Here is a 22,173-nt window from a genome sequence, read left to right on the forward strand (position 1 = left end):
GCTTAGGAGACCTGGCTGGAGTCACTCAGCACGCCCTGGGTTCAAACTCGCAAATCCAGGGGTGATAGTCTGCGTCAATACTCACTGAGCTAACCAGGCCCCTAAAATATGTAACCTTAATATGACTGTAATTTAAGTGCAGCCTCTGTAAAAATATAAAGCCAAACGTAAATGTGTAAAAATTATGATCAGTTTAATGGGGGGAATATTAAATGACTAGTCTTTCACATCCCTAGTATGTTTCCTGCTGCTGATTTAGTAGAGGTGTTGCAGTGCTGCTGAATGGTAATGCAGGAAACACTATCAGAATATTTTAGTTTGATGTTTTTTCCACATCCGTTACCATTAACACAACTGAAAGTCATGGACATCATTTGGTTCCAGTATTTAAAAAAGTAAATAAAAAATGGAACCGGTTCTGAATAAGAACTTGGTATTAAGAAGCAGTTCAAGCAACATTTCATATGATAACATTATTATTTCAGCAATATAGAGTACCGGTAGTTGTTTGGTTAGGACAGTACAGTATTTGTTGAGTCACTGGTGCTTCCATAAAATCAGGCCTGTTTTGTTTAAGAGCTTTCAACAACTCTTTAAATTATGTAAGTGGTTTAGTAGATTTGGCCCCTAAGGGGGCTGATGGGATGTTATCAGTGAGACTGTGTGTTTGTTTATTTGGGGTGGGGGAGTATTGGTTTGAAGAACAGCGGTGTTCTCTGCCATTTCCAGATCTTTCCTCCAAACCTTCTCATTTTCCAAAACACTGCCTTTTTCTTTCTCTCTCTCTCTCTCTCTCTCTCTCTCTCTCTTCCCCTTTTCTTTCCTGTGTCCTCGTTTCTCCTGCTCTCTGGATTCAGGCTGATTCGGCCTCTGGCCTCTTTTGCGGTCACAACTAAATGAGCAGTTTGTGCATGGTCACAATCCTCTCCTTTGTGAACTCTCTTCTGGTCATTAAACGATTCAATCCCTCTATCACTCACTGTCGTTCTCTTTCTCTCTTGTTCAGATTTAAAGGTCAGTTTGGCCTACCAGCTGTCCAGAAATCAGAACTTTAATAACTCTCCTGCATATGGCACATAGTCCCAGACCAGCCTGTCCGATTTGTTGGCATCTGAACCCTTCATCTGTCACTCACTCGCACATTTCACTTCTTTTTTCGGTTTCATTTTTATATTAACTAACGTTAAATGAAAATGTATGTCCTCAATGCATCTGTTTGCCAGGTGCATAATTTTTGTATATTTGGGGGGATTTTCTCCCCAATTTGGTATGCCCAATTCCCAATGCACTAAGTCCTCCTGGTGGCTTAGTGACTCTCCTCAATCTGGGTGGTGTAGGACGAATCGCCATTGCATCCATGTCTGAGACCGTCAATCCACGCATCTTGTTGAGCATGTTATTGCAGAAACTATTCTCCGCGGCATCCATGCACAACACTCCACGTGCCCCACAGCGAGTCACTCAGCACACCTTGGATTCGAACTCACAACTCCAGGGGTGGTAGTCAGCGTCTTTACTCGCTGAGTTACCCAGGCCCCCCTGCTAGGTGCATACTTAAATGTAATACAATTGAACATAACTGAAAATGCTGAGCATCTTTAAAGTTGTTGTGCATCATTGCTGCATCACTAGTGACATCAAACCGAATTGCAGAAATAACTGCATTTTATGGGGCTTGGGTAGCTCAGCAAGTATTGACGTTGACTACCACCCCTGGAGTCGCGAGTTCAAATCCAGCGTGTGCCGAGTGCCTATCAATGACGTCAGACCATTTAAACAAGCAGAGTATTGTTTTAACACTCTTGTGGAAGTCATCTTATAATTGGATTATAAAATCGTCTCTTTACATTAAGCTAGAATTGGAGAATGCCTTTTTGCATTTTTACATCTAAAAACTGACACACTCCCACCTCATTCACTCACTCTCTATCTGCTGTGGTTGAGACAATCTGTGTGTGCCAGATCTATGTGCTGTCTCTTGGTACTGACCAGATGTCTGTTCAGATGTCTCTTGCCCCATTAGTAATTTGCTCATTATAAAATGCAAAAGACCATGTGTTGATGAATTATTGAGCTGTGTTGTTTTCTGCTTACCTGAATTTGCAATTCTGTTTTGTTTGATTGCATTTTATGTTTTTGAACTCTGCTGTGGGAATTGTACCATCAAACCGGCTGCATGATATTAAAGACTTGTATGTCAACAATCTGTGTGTTGTGTTTGTATGTTTGCAGTTGGGGAATTTGTGAGTGATGTCCTCCTGGTACCAGAGAAGTGTAAATTTTTCCATAAGGAGCGTATGGACATGTGCGTCAGTCACCAGCAGTGGCATGGCGTGGCCAAAGAGGTAAGAAAACTGCTTGTGTTTAGTAACATATTCAAATACAATTTATTGCATGTTACCACAATGTCCTATCTGGGCATTTCCAGCATTAAATGGTTGTTCTGTTCTCATTTAAATGAAATTACTGTGTGACAAAATCACTGCCAATCAGAGCATATTAATATCAGAACGTATTAGATCTAGTTAAACTCATTGCAGAGCGTTTGTTAAAAAACAAAACAAATACCACAGTGGTAAATTCACCAACAGCATGAAACATGGACACTTGAGACACAATGACCAGCGTGGTTTGTCACAAATTCTGTGCAGTTTGATAACGTTCTAGTTAAACAGTTCTATAGAATACTCCATTCTGATTGGTCAATCACGCCAACCAGTGGTCTGATGTTTCTGAATAATGACTGCATATCCGGGGATTAAGTGATATCAGACCGGTCATCCGGGTAATCTTTCCTGCTTGCATAATCTGTGATATCTAGGGGTAGGTAAATATATTGCTTTTTACGTTGCAGCGCGGTCTTCATTTGAATGATCTAGATGTCAATTTGTAAATCTCAAGTTCAATCTTTTACTCTTAGCGTAGCCCTTTTACGATGAGAGGAAATCACTAAAATGTCACTATTCGACTAAAATGTATATAGTTGGCAACTGGCTGCTAAATGTTCAGATTTCACTCACCAGTGATTGCACTGCGTGTTGAGAGTAAACGTTGTTCCGTGTAATGTGTGTCCAAAGATGAAATCCATGCAACCCATTTGTCAATGAATTATGCCTCTCTTAATACCTTTTCTGTTTGCTACAGTCAGCTGTTGATCAAAAACAACAAAAAAGAAACATTTAATTCTAATCATGCATAGCTAAGATGAGATGAGTCCTCTCTCATTTACGTGCTCATTTACAGATGTTCTTTACTGAAATGCCTGTTTTGTTAGTCACTACTGGTTTTATCACGTGTTCAACAAATCAATGTAAATAATCAATAAACATAGCAAGATAATATCATTTATTAATTACATGGATTTGTTCATTTTTAAAGAGCTAAAATGTGACATGATAAACTTAATATAATTAGTCAAATTAATATTTTCATAATGTACCTAGTTAGATGGTCCCCTGTATAATTAACAGCATTAGTTGCGAGAGAATCTTTCATATGTAAGCAAAAGGGACATTATAACTGAAATATGCCTATATGAATCTGTATCGAATCGATAGCTTGTGAATCACAATCGAATCGGGAACTCTGTATCAATAACCAGCCCTAGTAATTAGATAATACGTTAGCTAATAAAATTATTTGAACTCAAATCAATATTTCAAGTCCATTATTTATTTATTTAGAAAGTAGCCTTGTAATAAGCAGGATAATGAGCAGTCAGACGGTCATTTTTGAAGAATAAACACCAATAGAAATCCGATAAACCAAAGGTGGTATTCGGCGGTTTCTGGAGAGTCCATGGTATATTTCGTCTCACATAATAACATGTCTATTTGTTTATTTATTTTATAGGTAGCGGTGTAATAAGCAGAATAATGTACAGCCAGACGTTATCACAAAAAAAACCTCCAATGTGATAAAACCTGTGAAATAAATCTCATAGACTTGCATCGAAGGAGGAAACTAATGTAATTCAGGAGTGGGTTTTTTGAGTTTGAAAAGTAAGCAACTGCCCAGAATGTTCTAACAACTGCATAGCAACACGTTAAAAATGAACACCATATTAATAAAAAAAAACAAATCCCTGGCAACCACCCTAACAACACTGACAAGTTTTAACAGTCAAACACCACTGGCATTTTATTCAGAAAGTGTAAAAATATAGTTTGTGCTTTTTAGAGTTTGTGTTGTTAGCTTAGCAACATGCTAACATCAAATTCCATAGGAATTAACTCACCACTGAGTCTCTTGTGCACTTTACGTGAGGAGTGCTATTTGTGTGACGCACATGAGTAACTGTTAAGAGAATTGTTGCCTAGTTTCAAATCAGTCACTTATCAGGTTTCATTTCAGTTAGCATGCTGGACAAGAGGCAGCTCAATAGGGTTTAGAATAGAGCTCTTATCCCTTATGTACTGATGTTTATAAAGTCATCTAGAATATCTTCAGGCTGTTCTTACACAGCAGACTGCTCTTCAAATTGCATTTCTTCTAATTGATTTAGATTTCATGATGTTCTCTCTCGCTCTCTCTCTCTCTCTCTCTCCTAGGCCTGCTCTAAAGAAAATATGGTGCTGCACAGCTATGGCATGTTGCTGCCCTGTGGCATTGATAAGTTCCATGGCACTGAGTATGTCTGCTGCCCATCTACCCGCCCTGAAGAACATGCACCCCCTGCCTCACCCTCTAAAGAGGTAGAAGATGAGGATGAGGAGGTAGATGAGCCTGTCGTTGATGAATATGATGATGATGATGATGCAGTAGAAGAGAGGTAATAAGGCAGTGTTAGCCTACGAAAAATCAACTCAAAACACCAGAAATCTTTGTCGCAGCGATTGGCTGCTGGCTAACATTTTTCACCTTTCATTTTAATAAAATGGTGGATTTCAAATTGTTTACGCTCTGCTGTCAGTTTTACTATCCTCTGCGTGAGTGAACTTAAAACACTCGCTCTACTCCGCTCACTCCATTCCATTGAACATGTGACTGAGTGTTACTGTGTCTGAGCGGTCGTATCAGTTTTTGTTGTAATAGTGGAGAATCGTGTGTATGTGCACACTCAAGCACTTCCACTGTACAGTATGTGTGTTTGTGTGAGATAAATTAGGTTGTCCATCTTGATAAGTTTGACTGCCATGCCTTTGACCACTTGACAGCTGATCCATTCACTTCCATAAATCATAACCCCTCCAACCTGTTGTCCTCCCTGTTTTCTGTGCTTCCCTGTCCTCTCATCCATAGTACGCTTGTAGGTTATTTCAGGGAGACTCTGTCATTTCCCCTTTTTTCCTGCCAATTTTGTCTTCTTCATTCAGATACTTAAGCAAATATATTGTATAGATTGAGCCTTGGAGGTAACACAACTTTGAATCCGGCTCGTGATGGATTTCACAATACCTCTTCCCCTTTATCTCCCCATAATATCCTTTGCTCTCAATTCTGTGTTTTGTAATGTGCTTTATTGGCATGGCAAATAATTGTACATCATGTTGCCAAAACATTTGCAGCTTAGTTGTGATAATAGAGAAGGGTGCTCAGATAACCCAGGACAAATACACAGACTAACTGAAAAAGGATATAATGGATGACATTATAAAATTTTAAAGTAAAAAGAAGATAATAGTAATAATAATGCTCAAAATAATAAATGAGGGCAGTGGGAGATCACTAATTTTCCCTCTTATTGTTAAGGAATTGTTTTGCCTCCCAGTGGCAAAAAGGCCAATGTTCCTTCAATCACATTCACCCTCTTTATATTTTTTATTTTTTTATTTTTTTGTAGTGAGCCTGCTGCCAATGATCTGCCCACTCCGGAGGAAACAGCTGAAGAAGAGGAGGATGAAGATGGAGATGAGGAGGACTATCACTATGTGTATGAAGATGAAGAGGAGGACCGAGACAGTGAGGAGAAGGATGTGAAAAAGAAAGAGATGTCGGCTGTCCCTGAGAGTCAGGATGAGGAGAAAACACTGCGGGAGGTGGAAGGTCAGTATGACTCACTTTCCTTATTTATTTCCTTACTGTCACATTACGTCCAATTGCAGAGGCTCATTTAATGCACATCTCTGGCACCTTTTACCATTGAGGTTTGTTTATTTACTTGTTTTTCCATATTATTTCTGAATCATCTTTGTTTTGTATTCTTGTTGATTACAACTGCATTGTCTTGGAAGTAAAAAATCCCATTTGTTTTCTCCATGTAGAAACTGTTGATATTTGCTTCTGTAGAAGCCATAAGTCAGTTACATTTCAACTTTGATGTCACAAAATCATGTTTAATCACTCATTTTCCAGTGAAGAGCTACACTACCCATAATCCAGATGCAAGATCTACCAATCGGAAAAGGCGCTATTTCCATGGAAACATAAATTGTTTTCCACTCTCATGAAGCATTGCAAATGATGTAATTGAGATTGGCAGCCTTTACTCTTAAACTACTTATGAGAAACTACTTATTGTTGAAAATGAATGGGAAAAATACTTCCGGACCCAAGAATGCTGAAAAAGTGGGCAATAAAGGTTGTGCTCTATAGAAGCCTATGATGTACTACTGTATAACAGCCCCAGAAACTATGAGAAGGACTTGGTAATATTTCAAGAGCATTAGTGATTACTGCCCCAGGTGGCTAGAGGCTCTAACTGCACCTCCCCTCCTTTGTTAGCGGTGTGTTCTCTGGAGGCGGAGACCGGCCCCTGCCGCGCCTCTAAGCCTCGCTGGCATTTCGACATGCAGCAGAGGAAGTGTGTGCGCTTCATCTACGGAGGCTGTGGCGGCAACCGCAACAATTTCGACTCAGAGGAGTACTGTATGGCTGTGTGCAAACGTTTGAGTAAGTCACAAATATTTTTTTTTGCCATGCTCTGTTCCTCCCTCTTTCTAACTCTCACAATGCTAACACTACACTAACCTTCCCGACTGTGAAATTAATGTGTTTTATCTGTTATAAATGTTTTATAGATAAAGCTTTCACAAATAAAATTTAATAGAATTAATTTGAAGCCACATATTGTTGTTCTAAACTTACACTAAAAGTTTCACTATTAACATTTAACGGAAGTCATTTTGAAGTTACAATGTTTTTTCTCCGTGTTCGAAACTCGTGCTAAAAGTTTCACTATTAACATTTAATGGAAGTCATTTTGAAGTTTCAATGTTGTTTTCTTCTCGGTGTTCGAAACTCGTGCTAAAAGTTTCACTATTAACATTTAACGGAAGTCATTTTGAAGTTGCAATGTTTTTTCTCCGTGTTCGAAACTCGTGCTAAAAGTTTCACTATTAACATTTAACGGAAGTCATTTTGAAGCTACAATGTTTTTTCTCCGTGTTCGAAACTCGTGCTAAAAGTTTCACTATTAACATTTAATGGAAGTCATTTTGAAGTTTCAATGTTGTTTTCTTCTCGGTGTTCGAAACTCGTGCTAAAAGTTTCACTATTAACATTTAACGGAATACATTTTGAAGTTACAATGTTTTTTTTCCGTGTTCGAAACTCGTGCTAAAAGTTTCAGTATTAACATTTAACGGAAGTCGTTTTGAAGCTACAATGTTGTTTTCTCTGTGTTCGAAACTCACTCTTATTAAAGGGATGGTTTAACTCTGAATGTGGATCATTCAATCAGAATTCTAAGAAGTTTTAACAAGTTGCTGTATTGTTTAGCAACCGTAAACAGCCTTGCAGTTAGGCTAATTAACTATATTCGGGAAATAATGGTCTCCGATTTTTACAATTAATAAATGTAACTTAAATGTTGGTGTCTTTTATAATATTTCTGTTGCTGCGGTTTTATTAAAACAATAAACCACTGAAGGCTATGCATTACAGTGATTTCACCACTGTAAAGGTGTATTATTGCTTTAACTGTTTTTATTCCTTCCTGTACAGTATCCCATCCCCTTCGTGCACAGTCTGTGCTGTCATATTGTCTTTTTTGCTTATCCGTCAATGTTAAAGATCAATTTAGGAGTGGAAGCCATTATCCTACGTTCCAGTGGCAACAATGAAATGATGGGATATATATGATGGGTTTTTCCATGTTGTCATCTTAACCTTCATGATTTTGGCTTTCTCTTATTCTCTTATCAGGATAGACACTATGAACAGTTTGTTCATTCTTGTCATGAACACAAAGCTTTATAGGTAATCAAGTCATTCCAGTCTTCTGTGTCCTAAGGAAACCTGATTTTAGCTCATGTCTTGATCAAGGCTTGCAGAACAGTGCAGTAAATCTTAAAATAAATGGTAAGGAGAGCAGTTGTGTCAGAAGAGCGCTATTCTGAGGGCAGGATGAAAGGAATGAGAGATGAAGGACTGTCTGATTCTTTCACAATCAGGGGGAATTACAAAGCGTCTCTTTCAGTGTTATAGTGCGTTGTGAGAAGTTTATTCTTCGCTTTGGTCTGATTTTAGTCATCGTTTTTTTGTCTGATGCTCTTCTTTGCTCCCTTGGACCTGTCTGTCTACATCTGTCTGTCTTCGAATGTGCATAAATCCTTTCATCTCAATCGCTCAGCTCCAATACCTAGTGGGCTGTCTACATCCTAACCAAAATGAAGCCTCAAAAGTGACTTATTTGAAATGCTCTACATAGAGAGGAAGTGTGTTATACAGTTGTTATAACTCGTTATTGTCAATATGTTATTGTCACTTACGTTCGTACAAATTGCGCTCTTCATGTGAAATTCATGAGAGGCTTGCCTTATAGTATGTTTTCAGGTAAATCGAATAGAGTTGAGATTTTACCCAGATACCTAAATATGTTACCTTGGTAGGCAGCTCACTAGGTTTTAAAGAAAGAGCGTATGTGTACTTCACCTGTTTAATAAACACTCACTTTTTTTGTCTATCCACAGCTGTGCCACCCACCCCTCAACCCACAGATGATGTGGACGTTTACTTCGAGACTCCAGCTGACGATAAAGAACACAGCCGCTTCCAGAAGGCCAAGGAACAACTTGAGATAAGACACCGCAACCGCATGGAGAGGGTGAGATAAATACACTTGACATTTTTACATATACATTACATTTTCTATGTGGCTTATTGGAATGTACAATTGGCTACATTTAAAGTGATAGTTCACCCAAAAGTATGCGCCAAAAAGGCAAAAATTCTGACTATGGTGCAGATTGGTTGTCTGTAGCTTCAAACGTCATTGGCTCTTATGCGTTTCCTTGAACAAACTTCATGATGTCAAACCAAAACCATATTTTTTTCATCAGTGATGAGTGGTTTTGCTTCAAGACCCAGATTTTACATTAGACATCAAGAGCTGTATAAATGTTGATATTTATTGTGCTATCCTCACATTAATATATAGTTAAGTCACTTTTGCCTGCTGTCTGTGACCTTATCAAAACAAACCTACTACCAAATGTCCCACCAGTTTAGAATTACTGGCCTACAGACTTGTGGACTCGATGGTCATGCAGCAACTGTTACACTTGCTTGTTTTTCTTTCACCAGGTGAGGAAGGAGTGGGATGAGGCTGAGAGCCAAGCCAGGAACCTGCCCAAAGCCGAGAGACAGACACTGATCCAGGTAAACCGCACTCCCACACCTGGATTTCATGCCTGAGGATACTTCATACAGGAAGTGACTAATTTATGTTATTGTCTCTGCAGCACTTCCAGGCTATGGTGGAGTCACTGGAGCAGGAGGCAGCCAGTGAGAAACAGCAGCTGGTAGAGACACACCTCGCCCGGGTGGAGGCCATGCTGAACGATCGCCGCCGTCTTGCCCTAGAGAACTACTTGTCCGCCCTGCAGGCTGACCCCCCAAGGGTGAGACAACTCTAATGACCTAATAGGCCCCATTAACACCTGTTTTTAACATCCGTTTCAGATCACAAGTGGACAGTGCTAGATACAGATGTTAACGAGGTTCAAAATGTTTTGTCCTAAACACATTCAGATGTAGATTGCATTTTTGTGCAAAAACGAAGGGTGCATTCACGCAAAACACATTCTCATATTTCATCCGTGCTTTTTTTAAGATGTTGGTCTTATGTAAACTGGCTGGATGTTTTTGACTTTTTTTCCATCTTTGAGTCTCAAACCATTTATTATCATTTTTTTGCCATGATTAGCTTGGTGTTTTGAAATCACATCAATTTTTATGTAACATCTTGAGACACCTGCGTCTGTTGATTCTGCTGCATTGCGTCTAGCTGCTTTTTGAATGCAAGAACACGCCCCATCTGAACGGCCCTTCATGCGTCCTGACATTTCCTGAACAACATAAAAGGAATCAATCGTGCTTTGCACTAAAACAAGAATTTTAGTTTAATTCCTTCTGCATATCGTGGCACCATTTTGTGGGCCCTTTCGGCATATTGTGGCCCCGTTTTGCGGCCAGCCCAATAGCCAGTCAACCTCTGTTCTTTGTCACCTCTCTTATGAAGGACCTTCACCCCCAATTGCCCAGTTTTGCTGGGTGGCCAGCTCCATGAAGAGTCCTGGTTGTTCCAAAATTCTTCCATTTAAGAATTAGGGGCAGCTGTGGCTCAGGTGGTGGAGCGGGTTGGCAGCTAATCGCAGGGTTGACTGTTCGATTCCCGTCCCACATGACTCCACATGCCCAACTGTCCTTGGGCAAGACCCTGAACCCCAAGTTGCTTCCAATGGCAGGCTAGCGCCTTGCATGGCAGCTCTGCCACCATTGGTATGAGTGTGAGTGTGAATGGGACACAGTGTAAAGCGCTTTGGTAACCTCTAATGTTAAAACAAAATATATATAAGTGGTCTGCTATATAAGTGCAGACCATTTACCAATTATGGAGACCACTGTGAAATATGATGCACCTGAGCCAAATTTCAAGTGTCATAGCAAAGGGTCTGAATTCTTATGTCAATGTGATATTTCAGTTTTTTCTTTTTAATACATTTGCAAAGCTATTTAAAAAATATATGTTTTTTTCTTTGTCATTATGAACGAAAATGAGCATTCAGTTGAAATGTCATGTTTGCCTTTAGAATAAAAAGTGAAGAATATTGGGAAGCAACAGTGTGCTGCCTTTTTAGTGCTTTTTGGATTTCTTTACAGTTTATCAACAAGCAGTAACACGCTTTACATTGAGTGATATATACTGTCACAAGAGTCCCTCCTTTATCAAAATCCAATCACAAGAGGTCTCAAGACATGCATTTGACAAAAGGAATATTTCACCCAAAAATTTTAAATCTCTCATAATTAATCTCTCTTTTTACATTTACCCTCATGTCATCCCAGATGGGTATGAATTTCTTTCTTGTGTAAAACGCAAACAAAGATTTTTAGAAGAATAATTCCGCTGTGTAGGTTCATACAATGCAAGTGAATGGTGGCCAGAACTTTCAAGCTTCAGAAAGTACATAAAGGAAGCACAAAAGTAATTAATATGACTACAGTGGTTAAATATGTCTTCTGAAGCAATTACTTTGAGTGAGAAACAGATCAGTATTTAAGTACATTTTTACTATAAATCTCTACTTTCACTTTCAGAATGTGAAAAAGTGAAAGTAATGATTTATAATAAAAAATAAATATTGATCTGTTTCACACCCAAAGTAAAACCACTGGATTACTTTTATGCTACCTTTATATGATTTTTGGAGCTTCAAAGTTCTAGCCACCATTCACTTGCATTGAAAAAAACCTACAGGGCTGAAATACTCTTCTAGAATTCTTTGTGTTCAGCAGAAGAAAGTCACACATCTGGGATGGCATGAGTGCGAGTAAATAATGAGAGAATTTTCATTTTTGGGTGAACTGTCCCTTTAAAACCATTTGTAAGCCACATTCTGTTTCAGTTGGCCACTCAGAATCAAATCGCCCAGAACAAATAATACTAGGTGTAGCCCTAGCTTGTTCATATCCCTCCCTGTATATAAACGCCTTAATGAATGATCATGGTTCATGTGCGATCTGTGACTTGAGTAAAGACATTTGAAAGGTAAGTGGTTGTTCTCCTCACATAATGACCAGATTACACTTCTCATACCTCAGTTTCTGATGGCCAAGAGTTGTCTTCAGTGGCACATAACAGGGTGGGCTGCTTTAGTTACTTAAGATATTCATTTGGATTGGGCACCTACAGTATGTAATGTTTAATCCGCTCAAATGACTTCCATGAAGAGAGCCGGAGCCCAAGCAGTTTTTCAGCATCTCCGCTAATCCTCTTGTTATTTTTCTGCCCTGCGGATCTTGCCCCTCTTTGATCCTCATGCTGATTCATGGATCAGCCTGCTCATAAGGAGATGTCCGCCTGACTTACACTGCCATTTATTTTCCCTCCTTTGTGGTCAATTTATCCTCTGTCTCTCTCTCTCTCTCTCTCTCTCTCTCTCTCTCTCTCTCCCTCCCCAGCCCCACCGTATACTGCAGGCTCTGAAGAGGTATGTGCGTGCTGAGAATAAGGATCGTCAGCACACCATCCGCCACTATCAGCACGTCCTAGCTGTGGACCCTGAAAAGGCCAGCCAGATGAAGTCCCAAGTCAGTGCCACCCCGACTACCTCTATTTCTAGCTACTTAATCCTAAATCCAAATCTTCCCTTTTATTCACTGATGTTCACACATTGATTGCCAATTTACAACTATTTTATCCAGCTGTTCAGTAGATATCATTTAAAAAAGAAAGGGAAGTGCTAGACATAGATTGTTGAGAAGTCCTTGAATAGTGTCATTTCTGTGCATCACCAAACATAATCGTGAAAATAATTTCCGTTTTCAAACATGTTTCCTATACACTTCTACCTTCTGCCATTGGTCGACTAAACAGATAGTCCTGCCCCTAATTGGTTGAGCCAGTGTTGTGGATTTGGGCTGGTTGGGATGCTCAAACAAATAAACAAAGCAATGTTTTGAATGCTCCTCAGAGACTTAAGAGACTGTAAGAGAAATATATTACACACTTTACCCTTATAAACATCCCCGGTCTTATTGTGCACAATTCATTGGTACACATTAATTCAATAAAAACTTGTATCTTTTTCATAACATTTTAATAACTTGCTGTTGTCACCTAAAGACTGTTAATTCTCTCATCATTTTTTAACACTCATATGACTCGTATGACTGACTTTCTTTTGCTGAGCACAAATGAAGATATTCCGAAAAATTTACATGATGTTTTTGTCCATAAAATTTTAAGTTAATGGGGTCCAAAGCTTTCAAGCTCCAAAAAGGACATAAAGGCAGAAATGGAAAACAATTAATTTTTATTCACTATAAATCTTCACGTTTACAGTCTCCTTGGTGTGTTTATGAGAGAAGCTTATTCACACGCTTCCTTGCAGTAGACGTATGTGCGGAGAGCACAACATGAACCAGACAGTGTTGCAGGTTTGCGGTTTTTCCGCCCAGTTGGGCTATTTTGGAAAAGCAGTCATGAGTTAAAATTATAGAGTCGTGGGTTGAGTTTTTTTGGGATTGTTTTAAAATGTACCGTGGTCACCAAAAGGTTGATGGTAAACACTAGAAAATGAAAATGCAACGTCTCATTGATGTACAATGTAACTGGGATTGAGGACCTGGGAACGTCGTGGCATCAAAGCATTGCAGTCTTGAAGCCTGCACCGTGTTCCGGTCGGGCCGAATGTCAAGCTTTATAGTAAAAATTGGGCCTTTGTTTTTTTTGTCATTTTCCCACCCAAATGATCGCTTCTGAAGTTTATGGATTTAACCTATTGAGTTCTGTGGATTACTGGTTATGCTGCTTTTATGAACTTTTCAGAGCTTAAAAGGTTTGGACCCCATTGGCACTGTATGGACAAAAACACCTCATACATTCTTAAGAATATCTTTGTTTGTTTTCCACAATAGAATGCCATATGATTTTAAAACAGCATGTAAATAAAATAAATAATTTTTTTGGGTGAACTATCCCTTTAACCAAGAGCCAAGTAGCTTTTTAGGCTTTCTTTTTTCAAATTTGTGTTCAGATCTGGTTTCGTTTTGGTGGAATGCCCACTTTTCACAATTCAATCAATTCCTCATGGATAAAAAAAAAAACTTAATTTTATTTCAAACAATGGTACAATGGGAGAAGTCTTGAGAAATTGAGAGGATTGTCCGAATAACTCGTGGCAGGGTTTTCATGACTTGATTCTCTTGTTCAAACCCTCCATTGGAGATTATCACTGCACTGCTCTTGTGTAAAATCACACTTGGTGCTGCTGGGATTTGGTCGGCTGTAACTTAAGAGTTTGAGCCAATGGTGTGGCTCTGTAATTTGCATTCCAGACTGACCGCGGTCAACACTGACATTTGTAGTGAAAGACAGGAGCTGGCTCTGACCCAGAGGTTTATGCAGATCTGAGAATTATGGGAACCAAAACCTAGATTTACAGCAGTTTATGTCTTGTGTTTTTGTTGAGTGCATAATGGCAGTTCCTGTTCATTTCAGATTTAATTAGGGGCCAACTTCTGTTTTTTTTTTATTTATTTTTTTTACTGCTCATTAGTTTTTAATGTGTTTAACATTTAACTATACAAATTCACCCACAACTAAATAATACATATATTTATGCAGCTTTTATGTGCATTTTGGAACTTCAAAGTTCTGGTTACATTCACTTCCATTGTATGGACCTATAGAGATGATATATTCTTTTAAAATGATTTGTTTGTGTTCAGCAGAACAAATAAAGTCATACACATCTGGGATGGCATGAGTGTGAGTAAATGATGAGAGATTTAATTTTGAGGTGAAATGTCCCTTTAAGAACTGAAGTTTCATGAAGGGGTTATAAAAGCACTTGGTGTTGCAGCAAAAATAGCAGTCACCTTAGTGACTTTATATAACCTTGTGTTTGAGAAATGACAGACCTGTCTATTTTGGCAAATCAATTCACTAAGAGTCCAGGTATGATTTGCAGGCCAACATAAACTTCCATTCTCCCTAAACTAACAGTGTGAAGGCTAAATACGGTGTGCAGGATGTTTCCAAGGTCCAGATGTGTACTTGGAGGGAAATTTTAGAAATTGTTTACCCTGTCTTTGCTTCCAGTTTTGCTTGCCCTTCATTGCCATCTGTTGCTGTTTTGCTTGGCATTGCACACAAATAACAGGCTCACACACTCATAACATTTTACACACCGCAAGTCACGCCATTTTCCATCCTCGCACTTTACACAGTAAGATCGTTAATCCGTTCAAGACTATATGCCCTTTAACTCAACCACAGTCTTGGTCCATCTTTCAAAACCATTTTATAAATGTCTGCTTGTGCAAGTCACTCTGTTTTTTTTAAAAGTGTGTGTGGGTGTCTGGTTTCCTAGGTGATGACCCACCTGCGGGTGATTGAGGAACGGATGAACCAGAGCCTGTCTCTGCTCTACAAGGTGCCCTACGTTGCAGAGGAGATCCAGGATGAGATTGGTGAGTGCAGAGATCTTGGTCAGGGTGGCGCACATGGCCGAAGTGAGATCAGAGTTTGTATTATAGTGGAAAGGCATGAGTTTCTAATGCATGCCACAAGTGTGTGTTATCATAGTGCAAAATGAACACTCATCAATTGCCAAATGCAAGTAAATTTGGCTGGGTAAATAAAACACGGTTACTTGCCAGTTGGCTGAGAATTTTATTAGGAACATTACGTTTACTTTATTAAGTTTGACTCTAATTGTAAGAACAATAATCTGACATGAGAGATCCAGATTAAACATTTACTAATGAAAACATCTGTCACGGCTTGTGCATATATAAAAAAGCACACCTACACTAAACTACCAATCGTGTGGCTGCAGTGCATAAAATCATGCAGATACGGGTCAGGATCTTCAGTTGGGAATGGGTACATTTTTTTATATCTCAATGATTTGGACCATGGGATGATTGTTGGTGCCAGATTGGCTGGTTTGAGTATTTTTGTTACTGCTGATCTCATGGGACTTTCACACAAAATTAACCCCTTCAGGGTGATAAAAGATCCCTCTACTCACCATTGTTGTTGGTGTTGCCAGTTAAATTCAAATTTCAACTCAAGTCTTGAAAGGGAGCCAATTCCTATATTCTGTAATTTGCCCTATCTAAGAGCAGCTGTTTACCACTGTTGCTAGGTAACAACACAAGAGAAGACACCAGCTTCAATGGTTTACTGTTTTTTGTCTCTTTGATCTTACTAATACTGGAAATCACAGGATCTTGTCTGTTAGACTCAAGTGTTGTTCACTGGTGTGCGACAGAGTCCAGAAAAGAGTTTACTCACCAATCAAACAAACTGAAGTCAAACAGACTCTGGTCTTCACCGAAAGATTTAGTGTGAAAGCACCCTTACTTAAACATGGATAACAATTGCCAAAGATATTCAGTTCAGTGTATGTATTCCTATAGTCCCCTGAACAACTGCAAAATCTCTCTTTATCTCTTACCAGATCCAGGATAATTACACCTGTATGAAACGGCTTAGCTTCTCTGATTAGCTCCCTCTCACTCAAGCATAATTGAAATTCTCTTTTTATCTTTCAGCTTGAAAACATCTCAGTGCAATCAAAGTAAATTGGGCTTCTCTAAAGCATTTGTTTTTCCTTGCTCTTTGTTTCAGGTGGAAACAGTCAAGCTGTTCTTTTCATATTTTCCATTCATTTTATGAAAGGTGCTGTGATATTGTGTAGTATAGACAAGACTAGTGTGTGGGGTTTGACAGAACTGGGTCAAGATGCCTGCAGATTCCTACTAGTTTGCAGATAGTTACGTTTTTTAGACTAAAGCTTAAGATTGTTTTGGGGTTTTTAGAGAAAAGGCCATTTTGGCATAATGGATGCATGGAAGTACTGCAGTAGGGAGCACCGTAATGGATCATTTAACTTGTTTATGACCGTTTGTGCCTCATTGAATGGTTTTAGGTGGAGAACCCATCCTCCATCTCTTCCTTCCTGTGATTTTTCCACTTTAAACCATGTCCCTCTTTTTCTCTCTGTTGCTCCCAATTTAGATGAGCTTCTCCAGGATCAAAAAACAGATATGGATCAGTTCCTGTCCTCCATCTCTGAGTTTCAGCCTGATGTCACTGTGTCCTCTGAGGAGAGTGTGGAGGTCCCTGCCTTTGAAGGAAAGCCCTTCCACCCCTTTCAGGTCAACTCTCTGGGCTCACACCCTGAACCTGAGGGTAGGCTACTCGTCTTAATTCTTAGACAGGCAAATCTCTATTGCCCCATATATTCTCACCATTGTAGGGTTGTCACAATATCATGATAGTATTTGTACCAGTGGAACTTGATGAGTTTCAGTGCCCTTTTTGAGTAATCGAAAATCAAAAACATCAAACTCTAAACGCATTCACACATGCATTACTAGGCATCATCACCTACAGCAGTCTACAGTTATGAGCATTGAAATGCTTAAGGGGCCATTCACACTGAACATGTCTGACTCTCTCGCCCCGTCTCACTGTTTTTTCTGTGTCTTATGCAGGAGTGCAGCATTTTAATTTAAAAAGAATGTTTTCGTTTTTTTTAGAACACGTTGGGCCTCCAAATGTCCAAATGTTGCTATTTAGCCATGAGCTTCTGCTTATCTAAGCCTGCTTGAATCCCTGTCGGCATCGCCTTAAACAGGATACCATTTGAAGTTTAGCAAAAATCATAAAGCCTGAGGCTGCAGCGCCAAGTACTTTAAAATCTCAAGTGCTGTTCTCAACCCAGTCCTGCCCGTTCACTCAGTCTGTCCTGCCTGAGCTTGCCAAGCCTTTAAGGGAAGTACAAAATGGGTGAAATTAAGGCACAAAATACAAAAGAAAGCAATGTAACAAACACATTAGAGACCAGGAGGGCTCTTATTGTGACAAACCTGTCAAGAAAAACATTCTGGTTCTTTTGAACCTGTTCTTTGACATGTTTTTCTTTATCACTCTACTCTGTCTGCAGACACAGCTTGATAACCCTGACTATTTCTCTTTTACTCACCTGGGTTTTTCTATTTTCTGTTCCAATCTTTTCTTGTTTTGTCTTTTGCTTGTACGCAATGCCTAGGCGATCTCTCTGAACCCCCTCGCGCCTTCAAGAAAGGTGGGTCTCTGCTGCACTTTTCTCTGTTTCTTCTTTTTTCCTACTTCAGCCTAGGGCTGGGCGATATATAAAATTGCCATTATAGGCCAATATTTGCACTGAATTTTCTGGCAAAGTAAGTTGATATCTGCTTTTTATACGGCCATAAAGTTTCATAAATAATGTGTCTTTACACTAATTTCATGATCCTTCATCGTTTTATTCACTCGTGGACATGAGAGCGTTTAGATGTTTTAAAAGAGTCTCTGATTTTAATATCATCATTCAATGATTCGGTTGCATCATCACTCAGAAATGTTCACGGAAGTCTCCACGGGGCATTTTGCCATGTATTAAAAAAAGGATATATATATTACATATATTGGCAAAAATATAATACGGTAAAAATTGCTTTACTATTTACTTTTACTATATACTGTTATTTTGGTGCATTTTTAACATAATTTGTACTATGTTTTGCTCGTTGCATTAAACAATACTTGCCTTCAATGGCTTCAATCCTCTAATCGAAATAGAAAATACTATTTGAAGAGGGGTTTTAAACTTTTTGATGCCAGGGACCCCCGTATAGGATTGTCTCCTTGTCAGGGACCCCTTTCGGAAATTTAGAAAACAAATTAAGGAATTGTCTTTTATATTGCCATTGTTCTAAAGCTAAAATATATCAAATATTTTCTGGAATGTATTAAGTTGTGTATCTTTTTTCTACCCTATTAATGTTAGATGTATAAACCTAAAGAGGAACATCTTCAATTCCATTCAGATTTAACCGTTGTTATCTCTTATTGTTAACTTTTTTTTGTAACGGAATGGAATCCAAATGTCAATGGAATAATTTCTGTCCTCTGTAAACTTCTTTTGTACACATTTGACTCTTTTTGTCCCTGAGATTTTCTGTGGATCCCCTAGAACCCCCCAAACCCTGTTGTACATAATTGAGATGTATACTAAATATCGTCAAAAGACTAAAATTATTGAGATTTAATTGTTTTAGCTATATTGCCCAGCCCTACTTCAGCCGCTCAATCAAAGCCGTGTTTGCTCCTTATTGTATTCTTCCATCTATCCCTTTATTTTTATGTATTTCCACCCCCAAGTTTTTACTCTGTCCATCCCTCTAGCGCTATTGGCCATCTTGTTCTTTATTTCCTTGCTCATTCGCCATTCAGATGGAGAAACATCCCATCCCTCACTGTCTGTACGGAAGAGCTTTGTCTAATGACAAGTCTGGGCAGCTTGTTAAGCTAATCAATTGTTTGGATCGGAAAATGAGTCCTGCGCAAATGTGCTGTGTTGCTCTAAAGCAGTTATGGCTGCCTCGCTACCAGGTCGTGTCAGGAAGACAAATAACCAGCTACTCTAGCTGCATTCAGACCCAACTCTTAGTCGACAGCTCCTTAGTGTTCAAGGCCTCCTCGCCTTTCATCGATCTGCTGTTATCTTGAGCTCCTAACGATAGGAGCTTGTTGATTGAGCTGCTCCGTTTCCACTGACCCACAGCCAGTTTTTACTCTCAGATTGCACTTTTGACCCCATAATGTATGAACCTGCTCTTAGCTTATTAGTGGCTTGTAGTTTTCTATGGCAAGCATCACTATTAGGCCTATTATTGCTCATACTTCGGAATTAGGTATTTGAAAAACAAAAACTATTCTTTGAAGGCTATGGTATACTTTGTTTTTCTTCATGTGGTCTCGTGCATAGCAGAGGGCTCTTGCCTTTAAATGTGTAAATATTTGGATGACCGAAAAATGTATAAAGAAAAGTTTTATAAAGAAAACCGTAATACTCTTTGGCCTTGAATAGGTCACCCAAAAATGAAAGTAATTTAGTCAATTACTCACCTTCATGGCATCCTAGATGTTGTATGACTTTCTTCTGCTGAACACAAATGAAGATTATGGAGAATATCTCAGCTCTGTTGGTCCTTTCAATGCAAGTGAATGGTGGCCAGAACTTTGAAGCTCCAAATAGCACGTGAAGGCAGCATAAAAGTAATCCATAAGACTCCAGGGATTAATTCTATATCTTCAGAAGTGATATGATGGGTGTGGGTGAGAAAGAGATCAATATTTAAGTACGTGTTTTTTTACTATAAATTCTCCTTCCTGCCCAGTAGGTGGCGATATGCACAAAGAATGTGAATTGCCAAAAACAAAAAAAGAAGAATGTGAAAGTGAGAGTAGAGATTTATAGTAAAAATTACAAAAAATATTGATAAGTTTCTCACCCACACCTATCATATCACTTCTGAATTTATGCTACCTTTGTGGGGTTTTTTTTTTTTTTTTGGGATCTTCCAAGTTTTGGCCTCCATTCACTCACTTTTCAGCTATGTACATTGTATGAATGTACATAGCTGAAATATTCTTCTAAAAATGTTCAATTGTGCTCATCAGAAGAAAGTCATACACATCTGGGATTACATTAAACAGGGAGTAAATAATTAGAGAATTTTTGGGTGAACTGTCCCTAGAAGTATTAAACTCTGCAGTATAATAGTCACTTTTCTGCTGCGTGCATGAACGATTCTTTGTTGAGAAGACGTGTGTTATTACTTTTCTAAGCAATTGTACTTAGTTTTAACCTGGTGGATGGTAAAATGTAGGTAATTCCCATAGATTTACATTGAAGGAGGGACCTGATGTACATCTAGCAATGGAATATCATAGGGAGTCTCTGTTTTGACTGGGACAAGTGAAAACCTCCCAGAACACCTTAGCAAGTACCTAGCAATGCCCTAGAATCCACCCAAAATACCATAGCAATGTATAGCATTGCACTTAAACCATTTAAACCAGTGTAGTAACCACATATCAATAAACTGCAACCATCCTGAATACCCTAGCATCATGGTGGCAAGCTTCCACAGGCAAGCTCCACTCACATATTCCAAAAAAAGTAAAAACAGAGTTCTTCTTGCTGTTTTTGTTGTCATCTCATGTGTAAATTTGTCTGGTGACTCGAGACCTTTCACATCCATGTTTTGAAATTTTTGTACATACTGTATAACTTGTCTGTGCATCCAGTGTCCATGCGTATTTATGTTGCGTGCTTGTTTGTTAGCGGTTAAGTTGTGTAAGGTTAAGCCGTAAGCCCTGCTCTCCAGACCTTGTGACTGCCGCTGAACATAGTTAATCTTTTAGCGGTGGTGACCTGCTGCTTTGACCGTAAAACAATGAGTATGGGCGGAAGGCATTGTTCTCCTCTTGACCAATGTTATTTCACCAATGCAACCTGGACTCATTTTAGCCAGGTGCCTTTGGAAATTTCTGGCATTTAAATAAAAATGTACCACTGTTGTGGCAGCAAAAAAGCCTAGAACTTTTGGAATTTACGCAGTATTGTCTATTTATAGCCTTTAAATGCAACATCAAATTTAAAATTGACCCTGTTTTACTCTTAATACATGTTCTTGGTCTTATTGTGCATGATTCATCGATGCACACTCCTCTTCCTAATCTTTCTTCGCATGTAAATACTCGCCCCGCCTCTGAAATTATTGACTGACATCACCTAAGCTGCAAACTCTATTGGTTGATGTTAACCAATGGCCAAATATTTATTTGGGATCGCTTTAGGCTACTGTTTTTGGCAATGCAGTCTATGTCAAATCTTGCCAAATGCATAAACACAAAAAAAGACCCAGCCAATATTTACTCTCATTGAAGGTCCAGTTTCCCTCCGAAATACTTCACATAATGGAAGTAAAATGGGTTGTGATTGCTCTTTTGGCATTGGCTGAATAGTTTGAATTGATTGAAGGGCAGTATAGCCTATTTACAGGACTATTATTGGGCACAAGTGCTCACAGGATGTCTCAAGGCTCTAATTCTACAAGGATAAGACCTTTTGACCACAGATGATGACACCTCTTACTCTGAGCTCAGTGTTTACACTGAACTTGTCTGGTCTAGTCCAGGAGGGCTTGGGGTTGAGTGGTGTTTTATGTCTAAGCTTCTACATCTTACATTTTAATAACTGAATGATTAATGAATGAGTGTCTTCACTCTGTTGGCATGCAGTGTAGTCTCTGACTAAATGTGCTGTGAAGAACTAAAATGACAGGGGCAAGTTTTTGGAGTGTGCTAAAATTGAATTTATTACGTTGGCATTTCAGTTTTATTCAGGCACACAAACGCTAGTTGCCCACTTGTGTTTCTGTATTTGATTGGCTGTTTTTTCT

At 39.0% G+C, this 22,173-nt stretch overlaps 1 protein-coding gene across 4 annotated transcripts in view; it reads left to right on the forward strand.

Annotated features, from left to right (window-relative positions):
• LOC127661436 (amyloid beta precursor like protein 2-like) overlaps positions 1-22,173 on the forward strand; it is a 91,983-nt gene that overhangs the window by 60,757 nt on the left and 9,053 nt on the right. For 2 of the 4 annotated variants that reach the window (XM_052152148.1, XM_052152150.1), the window contains exons 4-14: positions 2,233-2,345; positions 4,551-4,771; positions 5,783-5,985; positions 6,664-6,831; positions 8,853-8,986; positions 9,466-9,540; positions 9,624-9,782; positions 12,346-12,474; positions 15,261-15,360; positions 16,916-17,089; positions 17,952-17,987. In XM_052152148.1, coding sequence (XP_052008108.1) covers positions 2,233-2,345; positions 4,551-4,771; positions 5,783-5,985; positions 6,664-6,831; positions 8,853-8,986; positions 9,466-9,540; positions 9,624-9,782; positions 12,346-12,474; positions 15,261-15,360; positions 16,916-17,089; positions 17,952-17,987 — 1,512 coding nt within the window. The remainder of the gene's footprint in view (positions 1-2,232; positions 2,346-4,550; positions 4,772-5,782; positions 5,986-6,663; positions 6,832-8,852; positions 8,987-9,465; positions 9,541-9,623; positions 9,783-12,345; positions 12,475-15,260; positions 15,361-16,915; positions 17,090-17,951; positions 17,988-22,173) is intronic. The other 2 variants (XM_052152151.1, XM_052152149.1) reach the window with 1 other exon arrangement.

The sequence above is a fragment of the Xyrauchen texanus genome, chromosome 21, assembly GCF_025860055.1.
Source record: "Xyrauchen texanus isolate HMW12.3.18 chromosome 21, RBS_HiC_50CHRs, whole genome shotgun sequence".
In the NCBI taxonomy this organism is placed as follows: Eukaryota; Metazoa; Chordata; class Actinopteri; order Cypriniformes; family Catostomidae; genus Xyrauchen; species Xyrauchen texanus.